Here is a 25,214-nt window from a genome sequence, read left to right on the forward strand (position 1 = left end):
CCAGTCTCACTTCCTGGAGTCTTAGTGTGCATGAGGTAAGGTTCAACCTCCTTCCAAAAAAAGCAAGGTGCTACACTGCTTACATTTTGCAGGTTTTACTTTTTCCACCAGTCGAGACCCCCAAACAAAATTGAAAATAAGGTTGTCTTCCAAATATATCTTTATTTTTGCTAAACATGTAGATCAGAGATGTAATTTAATGTATCAGAATTGTTACAATACTGTAATACTGAAAGTGCTTAACATAAAGGGTAGAAACAGGATTCAGTGAGCTTAGAGTTATGGAGGAAAAAGAAAATGAGGCTTTTTGTTCGTTAAATATAACTAACGCCCTCCACACATGCGTTATAAAGCCACATATTTGGAATAAGAAATCTCCCTGACTACAATTTCAGAGTGTATGGCTGTGTCTACACTACAAAAGTAACTTCAAAGTTAAACTTCAAAGTAGGGTACTACTCCATTCCAAGGAATGGAGTAAGGACTTTGAAGTAAGGGAAAATATGTGTAGACTCTCTACTGGCTACTTCAAAGTACCACCTAACTTTTAAGTTAACTGTGAAGTTAGTTCCTAGTGTAAACGTATCCTATGATTTTTCTCAAGATTTGCCCATGTATGTCCATGTATCAAGAGATCAAGTAACTTAAAACTAAAACCCATGTAAATATATGATTTATTTTGGCTTTTCTGAGCTTCAGAACAAGTTATAGGCTACATCTACACTAGCCCCAAACTTCAAAATGGCCACGCAAATGGCCATTTTGAAGTTTACTAATGAAGCGCTGAAATGCATAGTCAGTGCTTCATTAGCATGCAGGCAGCCGCGGCGCTTTGAAATTGATGTGCCTCACCGCCGCGCGGCTCATCCCGACGGGGCTCCTTTTCGAAAGGACCCCGCCTACTTCGAAGTCCCCTTATTCCTATGTGCAGATGGGAATAAGGGGACTTCGAAGTAGGCGGGGTCCTTTCGAAAAGGAGCCCCGTCGGGACGAGCCACGCAGCGGCGAGGCACGTCAATTTTGAAGCGCCGCGGCCGCCCGCATGCTAATGAAGCGCTGAACATTCATTTTAGCGCTTCATGAGTAAACTTCAAAATGGCCATTTGCGTGGCCATTTCGAAGTTTGGAACTAGTGTAGACACGGCCACAGACACTTTTTTCTTGAAAAACAACAACAGAAACAGGTCCGCATTGATTGTCTCTCTGTCCTCCTGGCACCTCTTCTCTCCCAGCAAGCGCTAACAAATTATTATTAATAATAATCCAATGTCTGACAAGGTCTTTGATAAGTATAATGGGTAATTATAATAAAATATTTCAAAAACGCTTTAACATGTTCCAAAACTCTAATACCGTATATCCATTTCTTGTAAGTATATTTATGAACTTAACTGCAAAAGAAAAGCTGACTGAAAGTAAAATAGATGCAGACATCTGTAGTTCTGCTTTGCAGAAGAATTACAAAAGATGTGTGAAGTACTAAAAACCTTCAGTGGATGAAATTTAAGTAATCCCAGCAAAGCTCAAACAAGGAAAACACAACATGGCTTATTCAATAAGGAAGTAAAGGAGCAGTGTAAGCAATGAGAATGGTTATTTTTAAAGATATATGAACAATGCATAATAGCAGTGAGGGTAGCTAGGAAAATTTTTAAAAAGACAGAACAGAAACAAAAGGACAAATCCAAGGAGAAAAACTGTGAATGCTGATTTTAGAGCCAATTTCTATTAAAAAAGATAAAGCTTCTTAAATAAATTTCTATTAGACAAACCAGAAGCTCATCACAGTGATTAGTATGAATGAAACCCAAATTATAGAAAGACACAAGAGATACAATGGAAGAAGAATTTGTTCCAGGAATGGTGATAGAGGACAACTGGAGAAGGAATATGGGAACAGATTTCTTGATTGTATTCTTGATTATTCAAGAGCTTATACATAAAATCTCAGCATTATCCCTCTCTGCTTTACTACACTATGCAGACAATGAAGTGTGACCCAATGGCTTCAGGACAGGAGTGGGACAGAGGATAGCTGGGTTCTGTTCCTGGCTCTGCTACTCATTTTCATATCACTACTCCTCTCTGTTCTTCAGTTTCTCCATCTATAAAATGAGGATAATGGTACTGACCCTTCAGCTGGAGCCTGGTCTCACAAGACTTCCAGACTAACTCCCTGACAAGTAACCTAAAAGCCTCACCTTAAACTGCAGCTCAGCTTCCAGCTCTGCAGCAGGAAGCTTCAAACCACAGAATACTAGAACCAGAAGGGTACTCAAGAGCTCATCAAGTCCAGTCTCCTGCACTGACAGCAGGACCAAGCACCATCTAGATCAGGGGTGCAAACTGTGGGGGGTGGGTGCTCCTTCTGGGGGCAAAATTTCAAAAGGGGGCCAAACTGCAATTGGCTAGCACCCCACCCCTGCTGGTTGTCAGGGATTTTTATCCCTTGGGCATTATCGTCCCCATGGACCTGGGGAAACAAGCCTTTGGCCATTAACATCAATATAGGTACAGGTAAAATCTAAAGTCACATAGGCTGCCATTTAGCAGCCCCTGCAACGGTCACTCTGTGTCAGTTGGTTTCCCCGGTAACCTGAACTCATGAATTATCCATAACAGCAGGTTCAAAATAGAGCCCTCTGATTGGCCCCAGGTGAAAACTTCCAGCACCTTTGGCCATGAGGAGGACCTAGTTGAAAACCACCTGCACAGAACTCTCGTATGCTAGTCATGTTATAAATATTCATGAGACTGCTCTATAAATTCAGGAGCCGCTCACCATTCTGCGGACCTGAGGGAATCAGGTGAGAACCCTGTCACCTCATACGGAGGAGTGTGGCCACTCAGTGGCATCCACTGAGCTCCGAGACCAGGCTTACCTAGCCAAAGAGAGCTGAAAGATCACTGCGGCGCCTGCCTTTAGGCGGCACCAGAGCTGACATCACTACAGCACGCCTGCCCTTTAGGCGGCGTTAGCTGGGAGCTGAGGGACACCGGAGCTCCAGCTCACCTCAGGAGCCCACCGGGGCTGAAGCGGCACCAATGCCCCAGCGCATCTCAGCGCACACGAGCCGCGCATTGGGTCAAGTGGAGCAGCATGCGGGTCTCTAGGCCAAGTCACTGGCTGGCAAACTGGCCCCCACTCCGGTGGGGGTACTGTGTACCCGGTGACGTAACCAGAGGCCAGCTAACCATACCACCAGCGCTCCCCAGCGACAGTGCCGGCTCATCTGGACCTTCAATTACACCAAACGCGACCCACTTACCTCACAGGACAAACACACCGGACTGGACACCAAAGGACTAGACAAGTAAAATACCTATTGGCCCGTGGCATAGCCCGGGACCACTGACATTTCACTTCATTATAGCACTTTGGGTATTGGGCCCCGTAACAGGGGGGTTGGGGCCGCACCCCAGCTGTGCCCTTTCCAGGGCCAGGGAAGGGCTGCACCCGGGGCTTGACCCTAGTGCCGGGTTTGACTGCCCAAATTCAAATAATAACCAAAAGCTGCATACTCGTATTAATAGTTTACAGATCACAGATTAAATTAGTTTATGGTTTTTAATAGTTATACCGGTAGTTCTTACTTAATAGTTATATTTATTGTGCAGGTGGGTCGATACGGTGGAGGCCCAGCCTCCCGATCCCCGAGTTTACCCTGCACCTAACCTACCCCCGTTACCTATCCTAAATCTCCAAGCTCCAGCTGGGGAGGCCAAACGCAGTCACCCAGCTGGTAAGGGGGCCTTAGAGGTGTAGCCTTATGGTCCCCAATAGGTCGGAGTAGCGACCCGGCCGGAGCACATAGGGGGAGGACTAGCGCCCTCCCCCCGCTCGGAGCTAAATCATTAAAGCTCCTTATACCTCTTACCTTATAGTTTATCCTTAACCACCTACCATCTTGCCTTCCGGTTCAATAAAAATCAAACTACAGGTTGACTCCATGGACTTTTAATAATAACTAAGTGTTTAGACAAAATATTGTTATTGTAAGCTGTCTTAAGTGTTGCTGCTTGTCAGCTCGTTGCTGACCCCTTTAATAAATAGTTCATTAAGTTTGCACTTTAAGCCTCCCTCCTTGCCTCAACTTCTCCCTTGTAGCTAGCCACCGCCTGCCAGGGGGAAATTCCATCTCATAGCGGGAAGGGTACATGCACAACCCCGGGTCCTCCTGCTGGTGGTGGGTGGGGCGCTCTGTAGAGGGGCAGGGCGACCAGACGTCGCCGGGTCTCTGCCGTCCCTCCTAACATCTCAGGTCCTTGAGGATCCGAACGACTGGAGTGGGAGCCTCTCCTCTAGTTGTGCTAGCTGGAGCTACCCAGAGTGGGTGGAGAGGTTAACAATTCCCTATATTTCTGACACTGGTGCCCTCTGTTACCTCCCCATAGCTTCTGGGCACAGCTGTGCTGTGCTCATTTACTGAACTGCCTGCCCTCCCCCACGCTGTTGGCAGAGGGCTGGATTAACTTGTGGTCCTGTCCCACCTGCAGGGGACCTCCGCTGCCTCCCTGCAGCATCTCTTAGCTAGCATAATTTCTGATCCACCCCCCTCACATTTTGCAGAGACATCTGAATCAGTTACACTACAGAGACAAAAAAACACTCCTATTAATTATATTAGGAGTTTGCCTGAAATATACACACTACATATTTGTCTCTAAGGGTATGTCTACACTAGTGGATTTTGTCAGAAAAACAGCCATTTTGCTGACAAAACCTGCAGAGTGCTCAGACTCCCAAGGCATTCTGCTGACTTACCATAGCACTTTTGCTATACAGCAGAATTTTTGTTGACAGCTGTACCACACTCCCCACGAGGAATAATACCTCTGTCAACAGAGATCTGTTGACAGAAAGCCAGTCTGGATGTTCTAGGGTGCCCTCTGTAGACAGAGAGAGCTTCCGGGACACTGGGCAGCCCGGTCTGCTGTGCTTCTGGTCGGCCATTTTGCTGAGAGAGCAGCTGGTCGATCTCTGCAAACAATTTGGGTCACTCTTGCAATCCACTTGACAGTTTGGCTGCGGTCTGTCAACAGAAGTTTTGCCGGAAGATATCTTCCAACAAAAACTTCTGTCGACAAATCCCTGTAATCTATACATAGCCTAAATGACTGAAAAAGCTCACATTTATTTAAACCACACCATGTCTACCAAATATCTGTTTCAGTCAATCTACAGTAGAAAAATGATACGTAGAGACATAATGTTCTTCAGAGTTACACAGCAAGTAAAGAAGTAGAACTGAGCATTTGCCTTCCAAACCCTTGTTTTAAACACTTGAAAACATTCCAAATCATGGGTCAGAAAATGAACAATACAGTTTAGAGAAATGTGAAGGATAATGAATGATAAGCTTCTGGGCAATGACCCAACCTAGGGAATACATAAATGGAAACAAATCTTGTTGTATACCAACTGTGGAAAAAGCCTGGAAGCTATCAGCCAATTATCTTGCTTCAGTAAAAAACAGGATATCTCAGGAAAAAATGTAAACCCCAGAAGTTTTATTATTATGCAAGATTCTGATTAAACTTCACTGACTATAGTGTCCTGCCTAGCAAGGCCTCCTGACCAAATGTGACCCTTACATTTGCAGAGCTATGCTGGAAGACACAATTGCGAGGGGGGCACGAACTACAGGTTAACATATCCAACAACTTACTTCCTGCAGTAAGCTGAACTCTTCCAATAAATTTTGTAAGCTAGAGGCCTGAGACTCAACAGGCATAGTGATTCCGAAGAGGGTATATACACATGCTAAAACCAGAATCCATAGATTTCAGATTAGCTATTTGTGTCATATAGTACACATTACATACTAGAACATAGAATACATGTTTAAAAATAATCTTGGTACATAAGTATACTACTATTACTAATCAACTATAGAGACAGATAGTGAAATGCAATGCAATTTATTTTAGTTAATTAGTTTTAAAACCTCTTATTATCCAAGACTCTAGGTGCTTGTACAAACTTTTAAAAATAAAAACCCTATAATAAATAACAACATCATCAACCTGTATTGAGTAAAATGGCACTCTTCCTTTCTAAGAGAACCAGAGGATAGTAACGATTCATTTATCCCCAGGGTGTCAGTCTCTGGCTTACCTCAGGGCTCTGGCATGTTACTTCTTCTGTTTGATATCTACACAAGCCTTAAAGGAATGTTAGTGAAAAGATGCGGGCCATGATGACAATAGAATGCCTATGAAACACAGTTCTCTCTCCATCTTAACTGACCTAGCTAAAAAAAATTGCTTGACTGTGCTAATCTAGATGACTCAGAGGGTTGGAGGAATGCTAGCTTGACTGAACCTTAAACAGGAGCAGACAGAGATATTTAGATATAATTGGAGATACATATCTCCAATTACACATCTCCTAGAACTGGAAGGGACCTTGGGAGGTCATCTAGTCCAATCCCCTACCCTCTTGGCAGGACCAAGCATCATCCCTAATATCTATTTGCTCCAATCGCTAAATGGCCTCCTCAAGGACTGAGCTCTCAAACCCTGGGTTTAGCAGGCCAATGCTCAAACCACTGAGCTATCCCTCCCTGCAAATGTCTGTTTGTCCCAGATCCCTAAACGGCCCCCTGAAGGATTGAACTGACCACGATGGGCTTAACAAGCCAATGCTCAAACCACTAAGCTCTCCCTCCCCCTTATATGATGATATGTCTTGGAAGAAATTACATACTTGATGAAACTGACAGGAATTCAGCCACTATTTGCAAGCTGCAACTGCTTGAACAGGGACAAACTGTAAAAAAGTTTATAAAATTACAGTGTTTGCAAGCGATTTACAAATAGCAAAAAAGGTCTAAATTCTAATGAATTTATTTACAGTGCTGGGTAGAACAGAGCAATTAATTAACCTTCATGCCTTACATACAAGTATCCAGTTAATACATTCCACAATGGCATTTACTGCTTTTTTTCGCAACAGCACATTCAATGTGTGACCCACTATAACTTTCCTCCACAAACCTTTTGTGCAGTACTGTTTCCCAGCCAGCTATTCCCCATTTTGTACTTGTGTATTTAATTTAAAAAAAATCCCTGTCATTCATTTTAAATTATCTCCTTTTTCTTTCCCTGTACCTTCCACTGAATATCAGCACATTTTACTAAACACAGGTCATAACTGGCAATACAAGGATGAAGGTGCCCCTAGTTTTTGGAGCATATTTTTGTTGCTGTCCGATTTAGCTTTGCTGAATGTAACCAGCATCTGTTTTAGCAACATAGTTCATAATGTCCGTGTCTACACCAGCCCAAAACTTAGAAACGGGCATGCAAATAGCCATTTCAAAGTTTACTAATGAAGCATTGAAATACACAGTCAGTGCCTCATTAGCATGCGGGCGGCCGCGGCACTTCGAAATTGACGGGGCTTGCCGACACCCAGCTCATCCAGACGGGGCTCCTTTTCGAAAGGACCCTCGCTACTTCGAAGTCCCCTTATTCCTATGAGCAGATAGGAATAAGGAGACTTCGAAGGAGCCCCATCTGGAAGAGCTGCACAGTGGCGAGCCGCGTTAATTTCGAAGTGCTGCAGCACCCCGCATGCTAAAGAGTTGCTGAATATGTATTTCAGTGCTTCATTAGTAAAGTTCAAAATGGCCATTTGCATGGCCATTTCGAAGTTTTGTGCTACTGTAGACATGGACAATGTGTTTTGGAGGGTTGGTCAGTTTCTGACTTGGCTTCTTGAATTCAGGTTAAAGTTCCCATCCGTCTTCGTTCTGCTCCCTTTTCCAAGTGTGCATCATCCCTGCTCCTCCCTGGGTCTCCGGAACACTGCGGAACAGGCAGGTGACACTGGGTGGTCGAGGGAGGGGTTGATCAGCAGGACCCCAACAGGTGGGAGGCACTGAGGTGGGATGGGAAGCTTGTATGCTGGTGGGTGCTGAGCATCCATTAATTTTTCTTTGTGGGTTATCTGGTCAGCACCTGTGCCTCTATATTTAGCACTGCTGTGACTGCTACCGGAATAGGTATTCTTGTTCTGCTGTATGCAGTTCAGAAAGGATGTTGGTTAATTAGAGAGGTTCAGGGAGAGTCACAAGAATAATTAAAGGATTGGAAAATATGCCTCAGAAGGAGAGAGATGCAAGATCAATCTGTTCTGCTTAACAAAGGCCAGGTTCAGAGGTGACTGGCTCACAGCTTAAAAGTACCCACATGAGGAATAAATATTTGATAATGGACTCTTCAATGTAGCAGAAGAAAAAAAGATATAAAAAGAAGATCCAATAGCTGGAGGCTGAAGCTAGACACATTCAGACTGAAAATAAGGCTTTCTTTTTTAATTAACTAGTGGAACAAACTGTGGAGTTTTTATCACTGACAATTTTTAAATCAAGACTTTAGGTTTGTCTAAGAAACTGCAGGCTATAGCTCAAACAGACATTATTTTAGGGAAGTTCTCCAGCTGTGTTATATGGGTGGTCAGATTAGATGATCACAACACTTTTCTGGTCTTAAAAATAATTGAATCTATGAACTGCAGGGAGGCCCAGAATGGCAGCCCCTGCTCCAAAACTTCAGCAGCTGGGCTGTCTCATATATCCACACCCCCTGCTGCTGCCAGAATGAGCCCAAAAGGTTTGCCTCTCATGCTGTAGCAGGGGATTTATTTCCTGTTTTGGGGCCAGACACAGCTGGGAAACATAAATAACTCCTTCATCTCTCCAAAAATACCGATAAGCCTATATAGTCTAAATTATACCCATGTTGTGTGATTATGCAGGGTTGAGCAAAGAACAATACTGTGGCAACCCTGGATGAAATATATTGAAATCTATGAAAATACTTGGATGTTTGTAAAGCTATCGAAACCTTTATGTAGAAGTACTTTTGTCCCTTACAATATTAAGAAAATCTGTTAACAACTTCAGAAAGTCAGTTCTGAGACGTCCTGAGAACCAACAAATGCCTATGGGTTTCAGTAGGAATGCAGGAAACTCAGCAGCTCACAGCATCAGGACCCAAAGTCACTGCTGCAGGAGGAAAGGCTGCTGAATAGACAGAGATATAGCAGCAACCCCACAATCTTCCTCCCAGGGAATCTTTTATTTTGAAGTGTTGTAATTGTCTCAATGCTTCTGTATAGTGTGTCACTAATCCCAATAGAAGAAAATGGACTTTTTGACCCTCTGTGTGTATCTATATCTATCTTAGTGTAATATGTGCGGCTGATGATCTTTGACCCTGACCTTACAAGGTGCTGAGTGCCTTTGCCACTCACTGAAGTTAATGAAGGTTTTCAGCACTTCACAGGTTGGCCCCCTTATGAATATTTGTAGGGGCAGTGAGAGTTAAGGAAGAAATCACTACTCTGATGTACAGCACTTCATACTGGGTGACTATATTTAAGATAAAAATCTCTCAAATTTTTCTTCTCTAATGCCACCCGCTCTTGTATTACGCTAAAGGTTTTCAGTGTTTGATAAATTCAATACTTTTTCCTCTGTGAATATTTTGTTGCACATGAATCAGGAACTTCAGTATGATGGACTAAAGCAACACTCAAAGTCTACTTCCATAAATTCACGTTGTACACCCCACTGAAATTTTAGAACCATATGCTAAAAATACTGCACACAGGCGTGTTTTATGACTGGTTAACGGATGTGGATGTTTGACATATCCTGTCAGATTACTAACAGAGAGTAAGGTGTGCTAGTCTATACACTATCAAAACAAAAAGCAGTCAAGTAGCACTTTAAAGACTAGCAAAATAGTTTATTAGGTGAGCTTTCGTGGGACAGACCCACTTCTTCAGACCATATCCAGACTAGTTATCTCTTAGGTAAGCAGGATTTACCTCTTCTTACAAAAGGTAAGAACGTAGACACAATTATTGTCAAAAGAGAACCCAAAGGCTTAGATATACAGTCCTTGCCTACACATAACCATAGCCCATTAAATTTGTAGATATCCATTGGCCTAAAAATTATATAGACTTTTTGCACTTGCAGATTTTAAAAGGTTTAAAGTTCAGTCACCTTAAGAACTTAACACTGTTTACAGGGGCACGTAAGGGGAAAACTCTGAGTACTGTTATTAGAACTTGGGGGCACGCTAATCTTCCTTAGTGAATGGCTCATTGAAGTTGCTGCATAGTTGCACTATTTACAAAAGTCTGAGTGGCATTTCAGATTAAGAGTTGAAATCTTAAGTTAGTAACATCTGCTCCTAGATTTCCTTTAAAGTCAGCTTTTGGAAAAATGAGAGGCAATCTAACAGCCTTTACATCTGAATGACCCATCATTCAAATGCCTTAGAGATCATAGAATCATAGGGCTGGAAGGGACTTCAGGAGGTCATATAGTCCAGCCCCCTGCTTCAAGCAGGATCAGCCCCCATTAAGTCATCCCAGCCAGGAGCTTGTCAAGCTGGGACTTAAAAACCTTGAGGGATGGAGAATCCACCACCTCTCTAGGCAATGCAGTCCAGTCCACTCTCCTGGTGAAGCAGTTTTTCCTATATCCAACCTACACCTCTCCCTCTAACATCAGACCATTGCTGCTTGTTCTGCCATCTGACACCACCGAGAACAGTTTCTCACCGAGCTCTAAAGAGGATGGTTGAAGTTGAAGGCTGCTATTAAATCACCCCTCAGTCTCCTCTTCTGTAAATTAAACAAGCAAAATTCCCTCAACCTCTCCTCATATGTCTTGTGCTCCAGCCCCTTAATCACTTTTGTTGCCCTCCGCTGAATCTGCTCCAGCATATCCACGTCCTTTTTATACTAGGGGGCCCAAAACTGGACACAATATTCCAGATGTGGCCTAACCAGTGCCAAATACAGGGGAATAATAACTTCTCTATTTCTGCTCGAAATGCTCCTCCTAACGCATCCTAATATGCTGTTAGCCTTCTTGGCTATAAGGGCACACTGTTGACTCACACCCAGCCTGTCATCAACTGTAAGCCCCAGGTCCTTTTCTGCTGCACTCCTATTTAGCCAGTCAGTCCCTAGCCTGTAATAATGCTTGGGATTCTTCTGTCCCATATGCAGGACTCTGCACTCCTCCTTGTTGCGCACCGTCAAATTTCTTTTGGCCCAAACCTCCAATTTATCTACGTCACTCCGGATTCTAATCTCTACCCTCCAACGTACCTACCTTTCCCCCTAGCTTTGTGTCAACTTGCTGAGGGTGTAATCCAGTCCCTCATCCAGGTCATTAATAAAGACGTTGAACAACACCGGCCGCAGAACTGAGCCTTGTGGCACTCCACTTGAAACTGACCACCAACCAGATATTGAGCCATTGACCACTACCCATTGGGCCCTATTAATCTTACAGTCCATGTATCCAATCCATACTTCCTTAACTTATGGGCAAGAATGTTGTGGAAGAGTGTATCAAAGGCTTTGCTAAAGTCAAGGTATATCATATCCATTTACTTTCCCCATGTCCGCAGAGTCAGTTACTTCATCATAGAACCTAATCAGATTGGTCAAGCATGACTTGCCCTTGGTGAATGCATATTGACTACTCTTGATCACTTTCCCCTCTCTTTCAAGTGCTCCAAAATGGACTCCTTGAGGATCCTCTCCATGATTCTTCAGGGGACTGAGGTAAGGCTGGCTGGTCCACAGTTCCGTGGATTGTCCCTTTTTTTTTTTTTTTCCCCAAAGATGGGCACTACATTTGCATTCTTCCAATAATCTGAAACCTCTCCCGATCAACGAGTTTTCAAAGATAATAGCCAAAGGCTCTACAGTGACATCTGCCAATTCCCTCAGTACCCTTGGATGCATTAAATCTGGACCCATGGATTTGTGTGCATCTAGCTTTTCTAAATCGCTCTTAGCCCATTCTTTCCCCACCAAGGGCTGCCCACCTCCTTCCCATACTGCATTGCCTAGTGTCATAGTGAGGGAGCTGACCTTGTCTGTGAAGACTGAAGCAAAAAGAGCTTTGAGTACTTCAGCCTTTCTTACATCATCTGTCACCAGGTTACCTACCTCATCCAGTAACAGCCCCACATAACCCTGCTCACTTTAATATTACATAATATTATTATCACTAATTATATAGAGTTGTTTTAGAATGTTTGAAAGAAACTATGGAGAGATCTGCGAAAGTAATTATGGGTTTAGGCATCTTGTTGAAAGGGATTAAAAATAAGGATTGATTTTAAAAGAATATAATGAAATAAGTTCCCTGCATGCAGAAATCAATTCCATCTGTCTACACCTGGCACTGTGACAAAAAGGAGACTAAACCAAATCAGGATTAAAGGCATTTCTGAGATAAAATGGAATAGTTTCAGAAGTCCCATTGTCTTTTCCAGATGCATAGGAACTAAAACGACTGACTCTCATAAAATGTACTTCTACAGTACCCCGTAGAGTGAAGATAGGTCCCCCTCTTACCACGGACCATACTCCTTTGGCTGTAGGCATTGCTGTAGAGACAGTTTAACGTTTGGACTGTGATCATTACTGGCCATAAATCTTAGAGAAGTGGCACCCTCCCTTCTAGGCATAAAGCTAACCAAAAATGGTAAGGGTAAACCAAATAACATTGTGGCCACAAAACTGTCTGGGTTTACCCAAAAACTCCCCACCAGGTAACAGATCAGTAGTCTCTGTAGAAGAGGTTTGATCCCCTAATCCCAAAAGCTACATCTACGCTAGAGAGTTTTGTCCAAAACTTGAGGAGCATTCACACTAAAAATCCGTTCCACTGACATACTGTCAACAGAACTTGGCACTTTTGTTGACAGCCTTCTGCCTCTCCCCACAAGGCAGAATGCCTTTCCCGACAAATTTGTCAACAAAAATACACTTGGATGATCCAGGGGGGCCCTCTGACAGACAGCGCTTCTGGGTCACTGGGCAGCCCCATCTGCTTTGCTTCCAGTTGGTCCTTCTGTCAAGCGTGTGGCCGGCCGCCCTCTGTCGACAGAGAGGACCGACAGACATCTACTTTTGTAGGTGGCTGCAATCTGTATTCTACTATCTTCTGACAGTAAATTCTGTTGACAGATCACTGGAATGTAGATGTAGACCTAGAATCTGAAGGACCCAGGCTGAGTGCCCAGAGTTCTAAACAAAGGGGAAAACAAAGAAAAGAAGCTCTCTCCTCCTTCAGAGGTTGAAGTGGCAGAGGCTCTTCAGCTGTTCTTCTGGTCCCCCTGCTTGCAGGGCTTTGGAGCTCTGTTCCATAGTTCTGCTAATCTCCGAGTACTATTCTGAACTGGGTGTCGATCCTTCTTTTTTGAGGAGCTAGCCCTCTCCAGGTTTGCCAAGCCTCACAGGTACACTGGGACAGGGCTGATTGTTCCCAGAAGAGCTCTTTAACCTCTTCTTAACTGTGGAAATCGGTCTTGCCATATTACCATTATGTTGGAATTATATGGAACTTTAATTAAAAAAAATTAGCTTTTATATATACACTAAATCATCAAATTATCCCAAAGGTATGGGAACCTACAATTAAGAAGGTGCTTAAAGTTACCAGGTGTCTGTCTGTCTGTCTCTCTCTCTCTCACATACACATTTTTTACAGATAAAAGACTTTACAACTTTGAATACCCAATGACCTGAATGGATAACACACATTCTGGAGTAATTTTTTCCACCTCATGATATCATATCCTAACACACTCAGCAGCATTCTTCCAATAACTATTTTTTCCACTAAAAATATCAACATACCTTCATTGGACTCGAGGAAGTAGGAATGAATTTTCAGATGCTTCAGATGCATTATATATCACAAAATCCCCCCTTTGATAGTGACATTCTAATACAGCTTTTCCTGGTGAGCTAATGCCACAGATAAAACCTGCTAATTTAAGTTAACTCTGATCAGTTGCATGGCTACTACAAGTGTGCCATTGATCACTGTTATACTTCCTGACACACATCTCTCAAGAATCATAATTTTAGTTCAAGAAACACTTTAAAATGACCTTTCACAAATCAATCATTTTCTTGAGAGCTCTGTTAGCTGAATAATCAGTTAAATACGATATGTAAAATATAACCTAGCACTTGCACAATTGCTGTATGTTGATTAGTAATCCATGTAACACAAATTTTTCCTACTTAAGCAAATACTGCAGCCTACTTTGTATCTCTAGTTTTGTTAAAAATCGTCATTAATGTAAAAGGGAGAGGAAAGGAAAGACAAAATGAAATATTTGAGTTAATCATAAAGGGTAGTTAAATGAAAGGAATGCATACCGTAAAGAAGATCAAGTGATCCGATTAGTATTCAAATTGTTTTCCCATTTAATTTGAACCCCATCAAGTTTTGGATCATAAATATTGTTCCTGAACGTTATACTGCAATAGCACTAGAGGACCATCAGGTCAGAGTCCCACTGTGTTCAAACTGTATCAAGATTTAGTCGAAGAGGTTCTGCTCCAAAGAGCTTGCTGTCTAACAAGGCGAGACATAATAGAGGGATGAGATGACCAACCAGACTGTGGCAGAACACTGTTTTTGTATGTACTATTGTCTGCTTAACACAGTCACCAGTTTCCATGTAATAAAACTGATTTAGTATATTCCCCATAAAAATTTCCTCTCTGTATCCCCATGGTCCATCTGCTACCGAACAAAATTACATAGATGTTTGTAGAGGAATGTATGGCCTGGGTTACATACTTTACATCATATAACATCAAAGTATTTCATGCTTTATCAAAACAGAACATTTTGGTGGAGTTCTATTTGCTATGTGTACTTGGCTATCTGTATTGGCTTTCAAACTATTAAGGTTTGAACGAAAACATAGTACAGCAGATATTTTAAATTAACAAAAAGAATGACTGAGTTTTCTGGTCAAGACAAAATCATCACTTTTCCCACTTTCAGCCTCACCAAATAAATCTTAAATGTACACTGCCATACATACATAGTCATAAATAAAACAAGCTTCAAGGACATGGACATTGTTTCAAACTATATCATACAAGAGGTCTGTGAATGACATCTCTGTAATAGTTAAGAACCCTTCAGATATTTGTATCATAAACATAAGGATCCTAGTCCCACGTGCTAGATACTGTTCAAATATATGACAGAATGGCTTATTAATACATCTTCAGATGAAAACATGAATTTGAATGAAAAATGTTCACAAACCACTGCTGAAATAAAACTTATATAAACGAATTTCCCAAAGCCTCAAAATCAATGGGGTTGTCAGAGATTATAATCAAGAGGCCACTGGTCCCCACACTGTCAGGTGAAAATCCCCTAGAGGCTGCACAGAGGGACCTTTAGGGTGGCAAGGCACAACGCTGGTCAGCCCTCACCAGAAGCTGAGAAGAACCACCACCTAGTTTTGCTCTAGCTGCAGCTCTGCTCTGGATCACCCCCATCCCAAACTTAGCCCCTGGCTCCCTGCCTGGCCATGATTTGGGCCACTCGCAGGCATGACCCCAGTCCTATAGCCCTTATCCTGGCCAAGACTTGTCATTAATCCTTGGCCCCTGATGCTAACTATGGCCATGGCTCATGGAGGAGGTAGAGCGGGCAAGTGGGAGCAAGGAGGGGCTACGATCTAAAATGTTTGGGACCACTGCAGTAAACACTCACTCTCATTTGACTTCTTGCTCCCTACATGATAGCATATGACATAGTAATAGATTCTGCCACAACCAAGTGTAAAAATTATCTTGAACTATGAGTTTTTCCAGGAGCAATTAATAAGTGATATATATTTTATCATATTAAGCTCCAGTCTAAAAACACTTGACACCAAATTGATTCAATTGTTGCCATACCACTCTCTAAGACTATATTCCTTAGACTCAATTATCAAAAAAGCAAGCATGTTGTAGCAGCTGTGGGGGGAAAATCACCTAACTGCAAATTAAGGACCAGATTCACCAGTACACTTTGGCTGGTTTAAACTTTGCCAGTGGCACAAATCCATTGTAAAAGAAAATTAATTGCCTTGGTTTACTTTGGCTAGTCTACTGTACTGATGAATACGTCCTCAAAAATCAAATACAATTTTTCTTTATGTGTATGATATTTTTAGTAAATTTAAACACACTAAGGACACTCCCTTCCAACACTCCTCCTGCCCCCCACAAACAAAAACCTGCATTAAAGTGGCACTGATGTTGAGAATGTGTATCAGTAACATAAGAGTAAAAACCAATACAGAAATGCTGTAATCATCCCAAACCAATGTGTTATAAAGCCTGGAAATTCAGAGTAAAGGTTATATTTAAAAGAAATTCAAAACAATTTAAGAGCAGTGCACAGTCAGCAGGGTGTAAAGGAGGCCTACTGCCACTGTGGTTCTCTTTCCCCCAAGGTTGCAAGGTCTGTGCCCTTCTCACCCAGGATTTAAAAACAAGAAATGCACAATTAAGACACGTTAATTCTTCCTGTTGTAAAAGGGGAAAACTGTCAACATGTTTTTAAATGTCAGTGCTTTCACATGGTATCAACATGGCTGTAAAAACAATGATATGAGAGATGAGGTGAATGAGGTAATAGTTTTATTGGACCAACTTCTGTTGCTTCCTTATTTCTCTCACAAACAGAAGTTGGTTCAATAAATTGTATTACCTCATAATTATGGCACTTATAAAGACAAGGTATATAAGTACCATTTTAATCTTGTTTGAATTTCTTCGAAGTATTACCTTAACTCTGAATTTCCAAAGTTTGTAACATTAGGTATTGGGATAATTACAACATCCTTGTAATGAATTGGTTACTCTCAACTTCAACTCAGGCACAACATTTTTTGTCTGAGATTCTATACTTAACGTCAGAGAATGAGATTTTATGCTTGTAAATAGTATAAATATAATGACACTGGAAAATGAAATAACCGTGTTAGCTGTTGGATAACAATTCTCGTAGAAAGAATTTACTGCAGTGCCACAAACCCAGAATATCAGACGGTGAGATCAGCTTCTCTGGACTGGAGAAATTGGGCATGAATGTAAAGGGAGAAAAAAAAAAGCAGCATAATTCTGAGAGATTGTTTTTCATCACTGCTCTCTACTAATCTCCTGTATGTATTTCTTTGGTAATTAGTTCCTCTCCAGTGGCACTGATTTTCAATACTGATAAAAACACAGAGTCTGCCCAAAGCAGTTATTTGGATACAGTTATTTCAGATGTGAATAATTAAACCATACTTTTCAATGTCAGATTACTAATTAGACCTAGATTTTTGGCAGTCTGGATTTTAATTATGGTCTACCTCTATTCAAAAACAATGTTATATTTAATTGAGGCGAAGGGGGTGGTGCATAAATGCACAGGAAAGCCCAGTATTTCAGGAAATAGCAATCTTTAGTGAGCAGGGCAGGGACCAAGGAGGCAGGCCAAATTCTTTTGAGCAGTGAGACAGCTCTGGGAGGCCAGCTATAGCCCTCTCCTGGTATGGGGGGGTAGGGCTACTATTGATCAATCCCAGTATCTCTAAGGAGCACAGCAAATGTCCAGGAAGTGGCCAAGTCCTGCTTGTGAAAGGTGGCATCAGCTGGAAATAGTCCTCTTACTACTATGCTCCCCTTCACTGGTCATGAAATTACCACCTTTCCCCTTTGTCTTTAGGTTACTGCATGCTAACTTCTATTGCCTTATTCCTCTCTGTTTTTAAGCGACTGTATGTGCGATTAGATGTTTGGCTGCATGTGTGTCCTTCTGCTCTCTTTGTGTGCCAGATTTAGAGAGCAGGCTCTGCCTCTTGCTCACAGTTTGTCTTTGCTTTATGGAAGTAAAACTTGATTCAGTGGGGCAGACAGACTTGCTGGGCCCATGGACAAGAGGCGTGGGCCGGGCTCGACACTCCTGGAAGGGGCGGGGCTGGGGTAAACCAGCCCTCAGCACCACCTGGAGCACTCTGCACCAGCCCCCTCCCAAGATAGCCTCAGACCTGTCCAAGGCAGGCCATGAAGTGCTCCAACTGCAATTTAAACAGTTTGGGGCTCTGGCCACCACCACTCCTGTGGTAGAGGCAGGCAGGATCTCCAGGCCCTTTTGAATCACCAGGCTCCCAGGCAACTGCCCTCTTTGCTCCCTCTGTTGGCAAGCCTGCTTTGACTAATTCTTTAATGCTGGCCTCAGGCCTCACACTAGGCCCCTGATACAAGGGTTTATGTCTCAGGCTCTCTTCCTACTTCAGCATGTTATTGCAATCATCTGTTTCTGTGGGTACTTCCTCACTCCCTCTCCAACGCCCAAGTGCTAGGTAAAGGTGCTGGAAGGACGTAAAGTGCTCTTAAAGCCCTGAATCTGATAGGTGGAGAAATCTCTCTGAGCAGAAGCAATGCAGCCAGCTTCAAGCTGGTTTTGGTGGACCCTCTTGCAAACCCTGGATTGGGGCCTGGGTGGGCTTTGTGGACTGGAGCTGCCAAATGTAGTGGTCACAGATTTTTGGAATGCACTGCTGCCACAGGTAGTGACCATTTGACTAATGATAACTTATTGCCCTCAATGCTGTCTGAGCTATGCTGGGAACCACTTTGACCCCAGAAAAGTGTGGAGGGTGTAAAGGTGGATTACAGTCACTTTGGCCCCTATTTCCCCCTAGGTTGCAAGGTCTCTGCTCTTCTTTTCATATCAAACAGCATCTCAACGCATTCATACTGCAGGCATATTTGGACTCTAAAGCAACTACATATATTTCCTCTTTCACAGATAGACTATTAGCTCTACGTGCACAGGTTTCATGTTTCACTGACTTGATATTGGTTTCTCCAGGTTGCAAAAAGTCCATTGCCATGCTAGGGAAGTCTTTGATAGAGACAGGCATTTAGATCTTGTCTACGCTAAAAGTGCTGATGGCATAGCTACACCGGTACATATACTGCAGCAATAAAGATTTGCACAAAATCAAGGAATTTCAGCATAAAAACCATTAGTCAAATGACACTCAACTATTGGAGAAGTGGTGCTATGCAACATTCTTATGCCAGTGCAATATTTAGGTGCAAGTATCTGAATAAAAGGCAGAGCACCAGCCAGTAACCTGAGTTTATTTTGTTTTGTGGATTTAGCTCAATATTCCAAGAATAAAAAAGTTTTATCATATTTTTATTTGGTATGATTTTGAGATGAAGTGCATAGATCATGTTGTACTCAACTGCTGGGGATTTAATCCATATCAGTGAGAAAGGCCCAATAATTAAGGTACAGTCACAGTTCTGGAAATTATTTGTCTAACACACATTGGTTCTAGGACAGTGGGTCCCAACCTTTTCACTAGTTCAGATCCCCGGTCACGCTCCCCCAACTGTGTGCAGACCCCCAAAGGCAATTCTATTTTCTATTATCAGTTCTCCCCCACAGACCCCTGCAACACTGTGTCTGTGGACCCCACATTGGGAACCACAGTTCTAGAGAAGAAGGTTTGCTTTCAGAAGCCAGTAAATTTAGAAAGGAAGAATAAAAACCATGCCAAAATACTCACAGCTTTGGTTTGGCAAGGACTGGTGGCGGTTCCTTTGTGGGTGAAAGCAGGACCGCTGGAGTAGGAGCAGATTTATCACTGTTAGGTTTGCTGTTAATCACTCCATTGGATCCATGACTGGGATGGATGCCATTGGTTTTCTTCTCAGCAGAGTTGAGCTGTAACTGAACGGCTGCTATGTTGGGTCTTAACGCAGCATTGTTCACCTGCTGGCTCTCTGCATGCTTCTTTGGAGGAAGCTCAAGAGAACTAGTCTCAAGAAGTGAAGGGGGAGGTGGGAAATGCTGGAAATCATCACTGTTGGATTCTCTTGTTGACAACTCATGGCTAGAGCTTTCAGAGTTGGCTAAAACAAAGAAAAGAAGATAAACCCTGTCTACAATTCATATTCAAACAACAAAACATATATACTTCAACACATATGCACAGCCTGCTTTTAGTAGTAAAGGTGAATCACTTCATTTTTGTTATATATATAGGAGCTACATCAGCTGGATATTCTTTTTGAAGCTCTCACAAATGTTCATGCCAAATTAGCTATGCTACTGACTATTCATCTCCTAACTACCCGCAACGCAGGTAGATTAGTTACCAGTTAAGAATGAATGATTTATGAACGATTCATGGACAGCCGCCTGAAAGAACTGCCTGCAGTGGAATTTTGTTAGCAGTCACTTTACATATACAACAACATATATGTGAGCTATTGGTATACTCCAAACCTTAACTACTTGTACTTCTGTTTTAAATTTTCCATAAAACACAATGATTTTATTTTCCTTTTTTGTTACCAAATAATCTTCATCTATTTTATTTTTGTGTCTGCTGCCATCTAGCCTCAGAGTTTTGACGTTAAACTATCTGTCCAAAGTTTTTCTAAGCCTGCTTTGAACAAAAGTTATTATTAAGAAACTAGCAAGCTATCATTTTTGCCACTCATATGATGTGCTCGATATGAGGATGGCAACACACTTCGCAATGTAGCCTCATCCATCAAGCAGGTAGACATTTTCCCCCATTTTCCCTATGGATGAGACAAGTCAGCCTCAAAAATTTGGCTGACTAGCATAAGATCACTGTGGATACCAGTGACAGCGCTGTAAACAGAACTGAGGCTTCGTAGCATCTTAGAATTTTGACTCAATTACAAGAATAAATGCCCTACATGAACCACCAAGAATTATGTGCCAACACGGGGTAATAAAGATGATATGCATTTGATTTATTTCTGTGTGTTGCTGGTGTTAGTACTGAGCACTGGTCAATGGATTTAGGTTTCAGTTTCTTGCAATTACATTTTTTGTGTGTCAAAAGCCTGAAACAGGCATGTTCTAATGAACATAAATCACAAAATCATAAAAATGATGAGAGGTAACTTTCTGCACTCAGGCAGGATCAAGTACCCCCTAAAAAGTATTTATTTAACCTGCTTCTAAAAACCTCCAATGAGGAGTGTTCTATTGCATCCTTTGGAACCATTTTCCAGAATTTAACTATGCTTAGAGTTAAAAAATATTTCATAACCTAAAAGAAATAAACAGACTTTTAGATAGTCTTATAAAACAGACCCTGTGTTTTTTCAGGCTCAGTAATCACATTAAAAAAGAGTAACAAGCAGTCCACCACACCTTAAAGACTAACAAATTGATTAGGTCATGAGCTTTTGTGGGTAACGTAAACAGTGAGTACTGGAAGAAGTCAGAAGATGCGCACAGAGACTGAACCAGAGATCCAGCAAGAAACTGACTGAACAAAATCTCTGTCTTGAAGAAGCATTTTCTACAAAGCAGCCATTTAACTGAACAGATGTCATATGTTAAACTAAGACCTTCAATATACAGTTCTTCAGACCTTTTGGCACATACCTGAGCAGACAGTAAGTTGTGCAGTGCTTGTCGCTGATCCATACTCATTTGTTGCTGTGCAAGTGAAGGTTCCTGCATCTTCAGGAAAAGTCTCAGCAATTACTAATGTACATATCTCTTCTAGAAATGAACAGAGGAGAGCAAACCAACAATCACCTATGTAAAGTGTTATACACGCTGTTGGGCATTTAAACATCTCAGTGCATTATGAGATAGAAGGCCAAAGGTCCAACACTCTTAAATCAAAGGAGCGTAGAAAATCCACACACTCACTCAAAGTACATCACCTTAAAAATGGTTATAAATCCTAAACCTATAGCTCAAAAAATTGGTTTTCAAAGAGGCCTAAAACTGACCATTCTTTACGGCCAACTTTTTTCACACCCATATTTGTGTACCCAATAGCTGATTTTTGTCTATCAGGCCTGCCAATCAGAGTAGGAGGAAAAGGGTGTATTTGTCCTGTGGCCCAGAATTTCAACGGAAATGGAGTTCTGGCCACTTCGGCAGCAGCTGTACTGGTCTGCTGCTCTGTGCAGCTATGAGGGAGGGTGTCCCAGCACTGCAGTCTGAGCAGTGCTATGTGCTGACTGCCCTTGGTCCCACCCCTTCCAGGGGCACAGAGCCCAACCCCCTCGCACTTTGCCTAGGGTCCACGGTGGCAGTCAGCCCCACTGTTGTCCACAAACGGCCTCTGCATTTGCAAAATAATCTAACAATCCAGTTTCCATATAAAACACAGCTTGTACACTTAGTTTAATCCAAGTCATATCTAAACTCCTTTTGCTTGAAGTTTACAATGACCTGTCCCTCAACCCCACACCCCCAAAATCTTGCATTGATAAAATTATAAGAAATAGCAAACCACTATAAAACAGATACCCTTTTTAAAAATCTGACAAGACATTTAAAACACCAAAGTCTCTTTCATTTGGAGAAGGTCAGACTTCCCTGGACATTCAGCTCTTTCCATTATTCCCTACTATTTTTCCCTATACTTATGTTTGCTCAGGGTTTATCAGAGATACACATCAAGATCTGGTTGCGCTGACGTCAACAGGATTTTTGCCATCAATTTCAATGAGACACTATATTCCACAACAATTTCTGGAACTTTAATAATCCTAATTTTGCACAGTTGTCATGGACAGTTTCAATCTAAGGCTGCCCTAGATAATTGGGACAGGTCTACACTTAAGGTGCTACTACGATAAAAGCTGTGGCACTTCAGTGAAAACACTGCTAGCCAAAGGGAGAGCTGCTCCTGTCAGTGTTGCTCACGAGAGGCAATATCTACATCAATGGGAAAAGCTGTCCTATTGACACAGTGCTGTGTACAGTGGTGATTAAGCTGGCATAACTGCATCACACCACTGTTTCATAACACCTTCCAATTCCTCCACATAGGTCATTTATTCCTAAATACATACCATATTTTGAAAGACACTGCTTCAAATGAAACAATTTTGTGCTCTAATGTGTAACTCTGCATATTCATCTGATCACCAAATACTGTAACTGGCAACCAGCAGAGTTGGAAAAAAAATCAACAGAATATTGAATTTCATATGAGAATAAGCGTGTGGAAAAGAGCACAGTAAGGCTGTATCATTTACTACTGTTTTCTCTTAAGTAATGAAGCTTTGCGAGTCATTCTTTAAGTTGTATTGAGGCAGCAAACCAATGTCTCAATCAGAGTTAAATGATTTTTCCTTTTTGAAATTATCATGTATCTGAAGACTTCCTGTGTTGGAGACAGGCTGAAAATGAATTACTAATTAAAAGTCTGGCACAGAATTTTTTTCCAGACCATACCCCACCCTCACCCCTTTTTTTTGGCAGTGTAGAACAGTCACTCTTTGTCAGTGCAGTAAAAGTGTCTGGTAAGTAATACAGCATGCTGGATTTTATCTTTCCCAGATGAAGATTAATGACTCATGAAAGGTCTTATCAGGTAAGTAAAGGTTAACACAAGCTTGGTATTGAACTTCTGAGGTCAGACTTTTCCAAGTTTTAGGAAGTGTACAGTGTAAGTAGCTTTATGCTGTACTGTTAACTACAGGAGTCCAGAAAGACACAACAATCCCTTGGAATGGATTTTGATATAGAAACCATGCAACGCAGCTTCCTGCTAAAGAACAGGAGAGAATTCCAAGTACTAAGTATTTCAGTATAACAAGCGGAAAAGGCAAAAGGGCACATTTATCACTCATGTTTTACTGGACCCACAGATACCAGCCATGTAGCAGAACTACCTTATTTTAGTAAGTGCTTATATAATAAGACAACAAGAGCTCCTTTTAAGAAATTTGTTACTGTCTTGAAAGCAATTAACAGGGGACGCACTGAGAATGCTCAGTCATGGGTTGATTTAATTTATTATGTATTCTTCCATGATACAGTTTGTCTAAGTAAAACGTTGGCAAATATTACATGGCATAAACGATAAATCTTGTGTAAAATTAAAAGTAAAATTACTTATATTTTACAAAACAGGCTATTCTTGGGTAACTATTGGACAGTTACATGCAATTGTTTATGTTTGATGCACTATTATGACCAAAGCATGAGAAAACTGGAGAAAGCTAGGTCATGGTAGCCTCAGAAACCTCTAAGACCATCTGTCTAATTAAAAGATATTTGGAGGTGGGGTAAGCAAACTCTGTGCCATTGGTGTCAGTGGATTTTGTTCTCAAAACCCAAGACTGTTTGTCGCACCCAGGATATATTAGCAAATATTTGCATACAGCAACAACGAAGGGTCCTGTGGCACCTTATAGACTAACAGTCTGGATCTGTAGCAGCATGAGCTTTCGTGAGTTAACTCACATCTGAAGAAGTGAGTTAACTCACAAAAGCTCATGCTCTAAACTTTTCTGTTAGTCTATAAGGTGCCACAGGACCCTTCGTTGCTGCTACAGATCCAGACTAACACGGCTACCCCTCTGATACTTGCATACAGCAGTGGACCAAAATATAGGTTCATTGTGTGTAGGGAATAGGCAAGTAATTCCCATAATAAGAGTTGGATGGCTAGTTCTCTATATATTCAATTAAGTTTTAAATAGTGATCTTGCACACTTATTTCTTTCCCTATAAAATCTGGTAAATTGAAGTAAATAATGTCTGTTCTATTTCCAGCAATCATTAGCTGACAAATAATTTCATCACAGAATGTGTTCCAGGGAGCTGCTCTGAAATGCTGTTCTCAAGGCCTTAAACATATTTAACACTTGACTAAATGAATACAAAACACATTGTTTGCAGAAACATGTAAAATGCTGAGGCAACCAAGCATTTGATTATTTTGTCAGTCGGATAACAAGAACGGTTGTGTTTTATAGATATATCTTTTTATTGCTTCCAAGACAGAATTGTCATAAAGGAGCACTAAATGTAGCTAAGAAACCCCTTGCCCCTGCCCATAATGTTGGTAAATAGTCCATTTGCATTAGGCCTTCAGGAAAAAAAGCTCTATCCATATTCATGTTGGTATTTCTGTTTTTAGTGTTCTGGTTTTGGAGCATTTTCACTAATTTCTTCTTGTAGTGTTTTCAGAGACAAGCATTTACTTCCCAGAATTTGTGTATGTATCACACGAAAGATGGCACTTTGATCTGCAGCTTTGATTACTTTGACCATCAGCTTCCTCCACTGTGACGCACATGTAATCATGGGAAACACAGAATTTGGCCACAATGCAATGTATAGAGCAACAGCTCTATTCTAGTTCCAAAGCCACAACAGTGTTTCCGCCAAAATACAAGAGCAGGTAAGCACAGTGGCCTTTTTCCACACTGTGAAAAACCTATCTCCTATTTCTACTCCTGGCCCTCTATGTCCTGAGCAACCATAAGAAAGCAATGCACTCAACAGGCCCTTTCTAATAAACTGGGAATTTATTTGGAAGACAGTGAG

The 25,214-nt window shown here is 41.7% G+C and overlaps 1 protein-coding gene across 6 annotated transcripts in view; it reads right to left on the reverse strand.

Annotated features, from left to right (window-relative positions):
- The window catches only part of PALLD (palladin, cytoskeletal associated protein), a 357,303-nt gene that overhangs the window by 147,164 nt on the left and 184,925 nt on the right, over positions 1–25,214 (reverse strand). For all 6 annotated transcript variants that reach the window (XM_074993049.1, XM_074993048.1, XM_074993047.1 and 3 more), the window contains 2 exons: positions 21,297–21,416; positions 19,432–19,777 (listed from right to left, as the gene is read on the reverse strand). In XM_074993049.1, coding sequence (XP_074849150.1) covers positions 19,432–19,777; positions 21,297–21,416 — 466 coding nt within the window. The remainder of the gene's footprint in view (positions 1–19,431; positions 19,778–21,296; positions 21,417–25,214) is intronic.

The sequence above is a fragment of the Carettochelys insculpta genome, chromosome 4, assembly GCF_033958435.1.
Source record: "Carettochelys insculpta isolate YL-2023 chromosome 4, ASM3395843v1, whole genome shotgun sequence".
Taxonomy (NCBI): Eukaryota; Metazoa; Chordata; order Testudines; family Carettochelyidae; genus Carettochelys; species Carettochelys insculpta.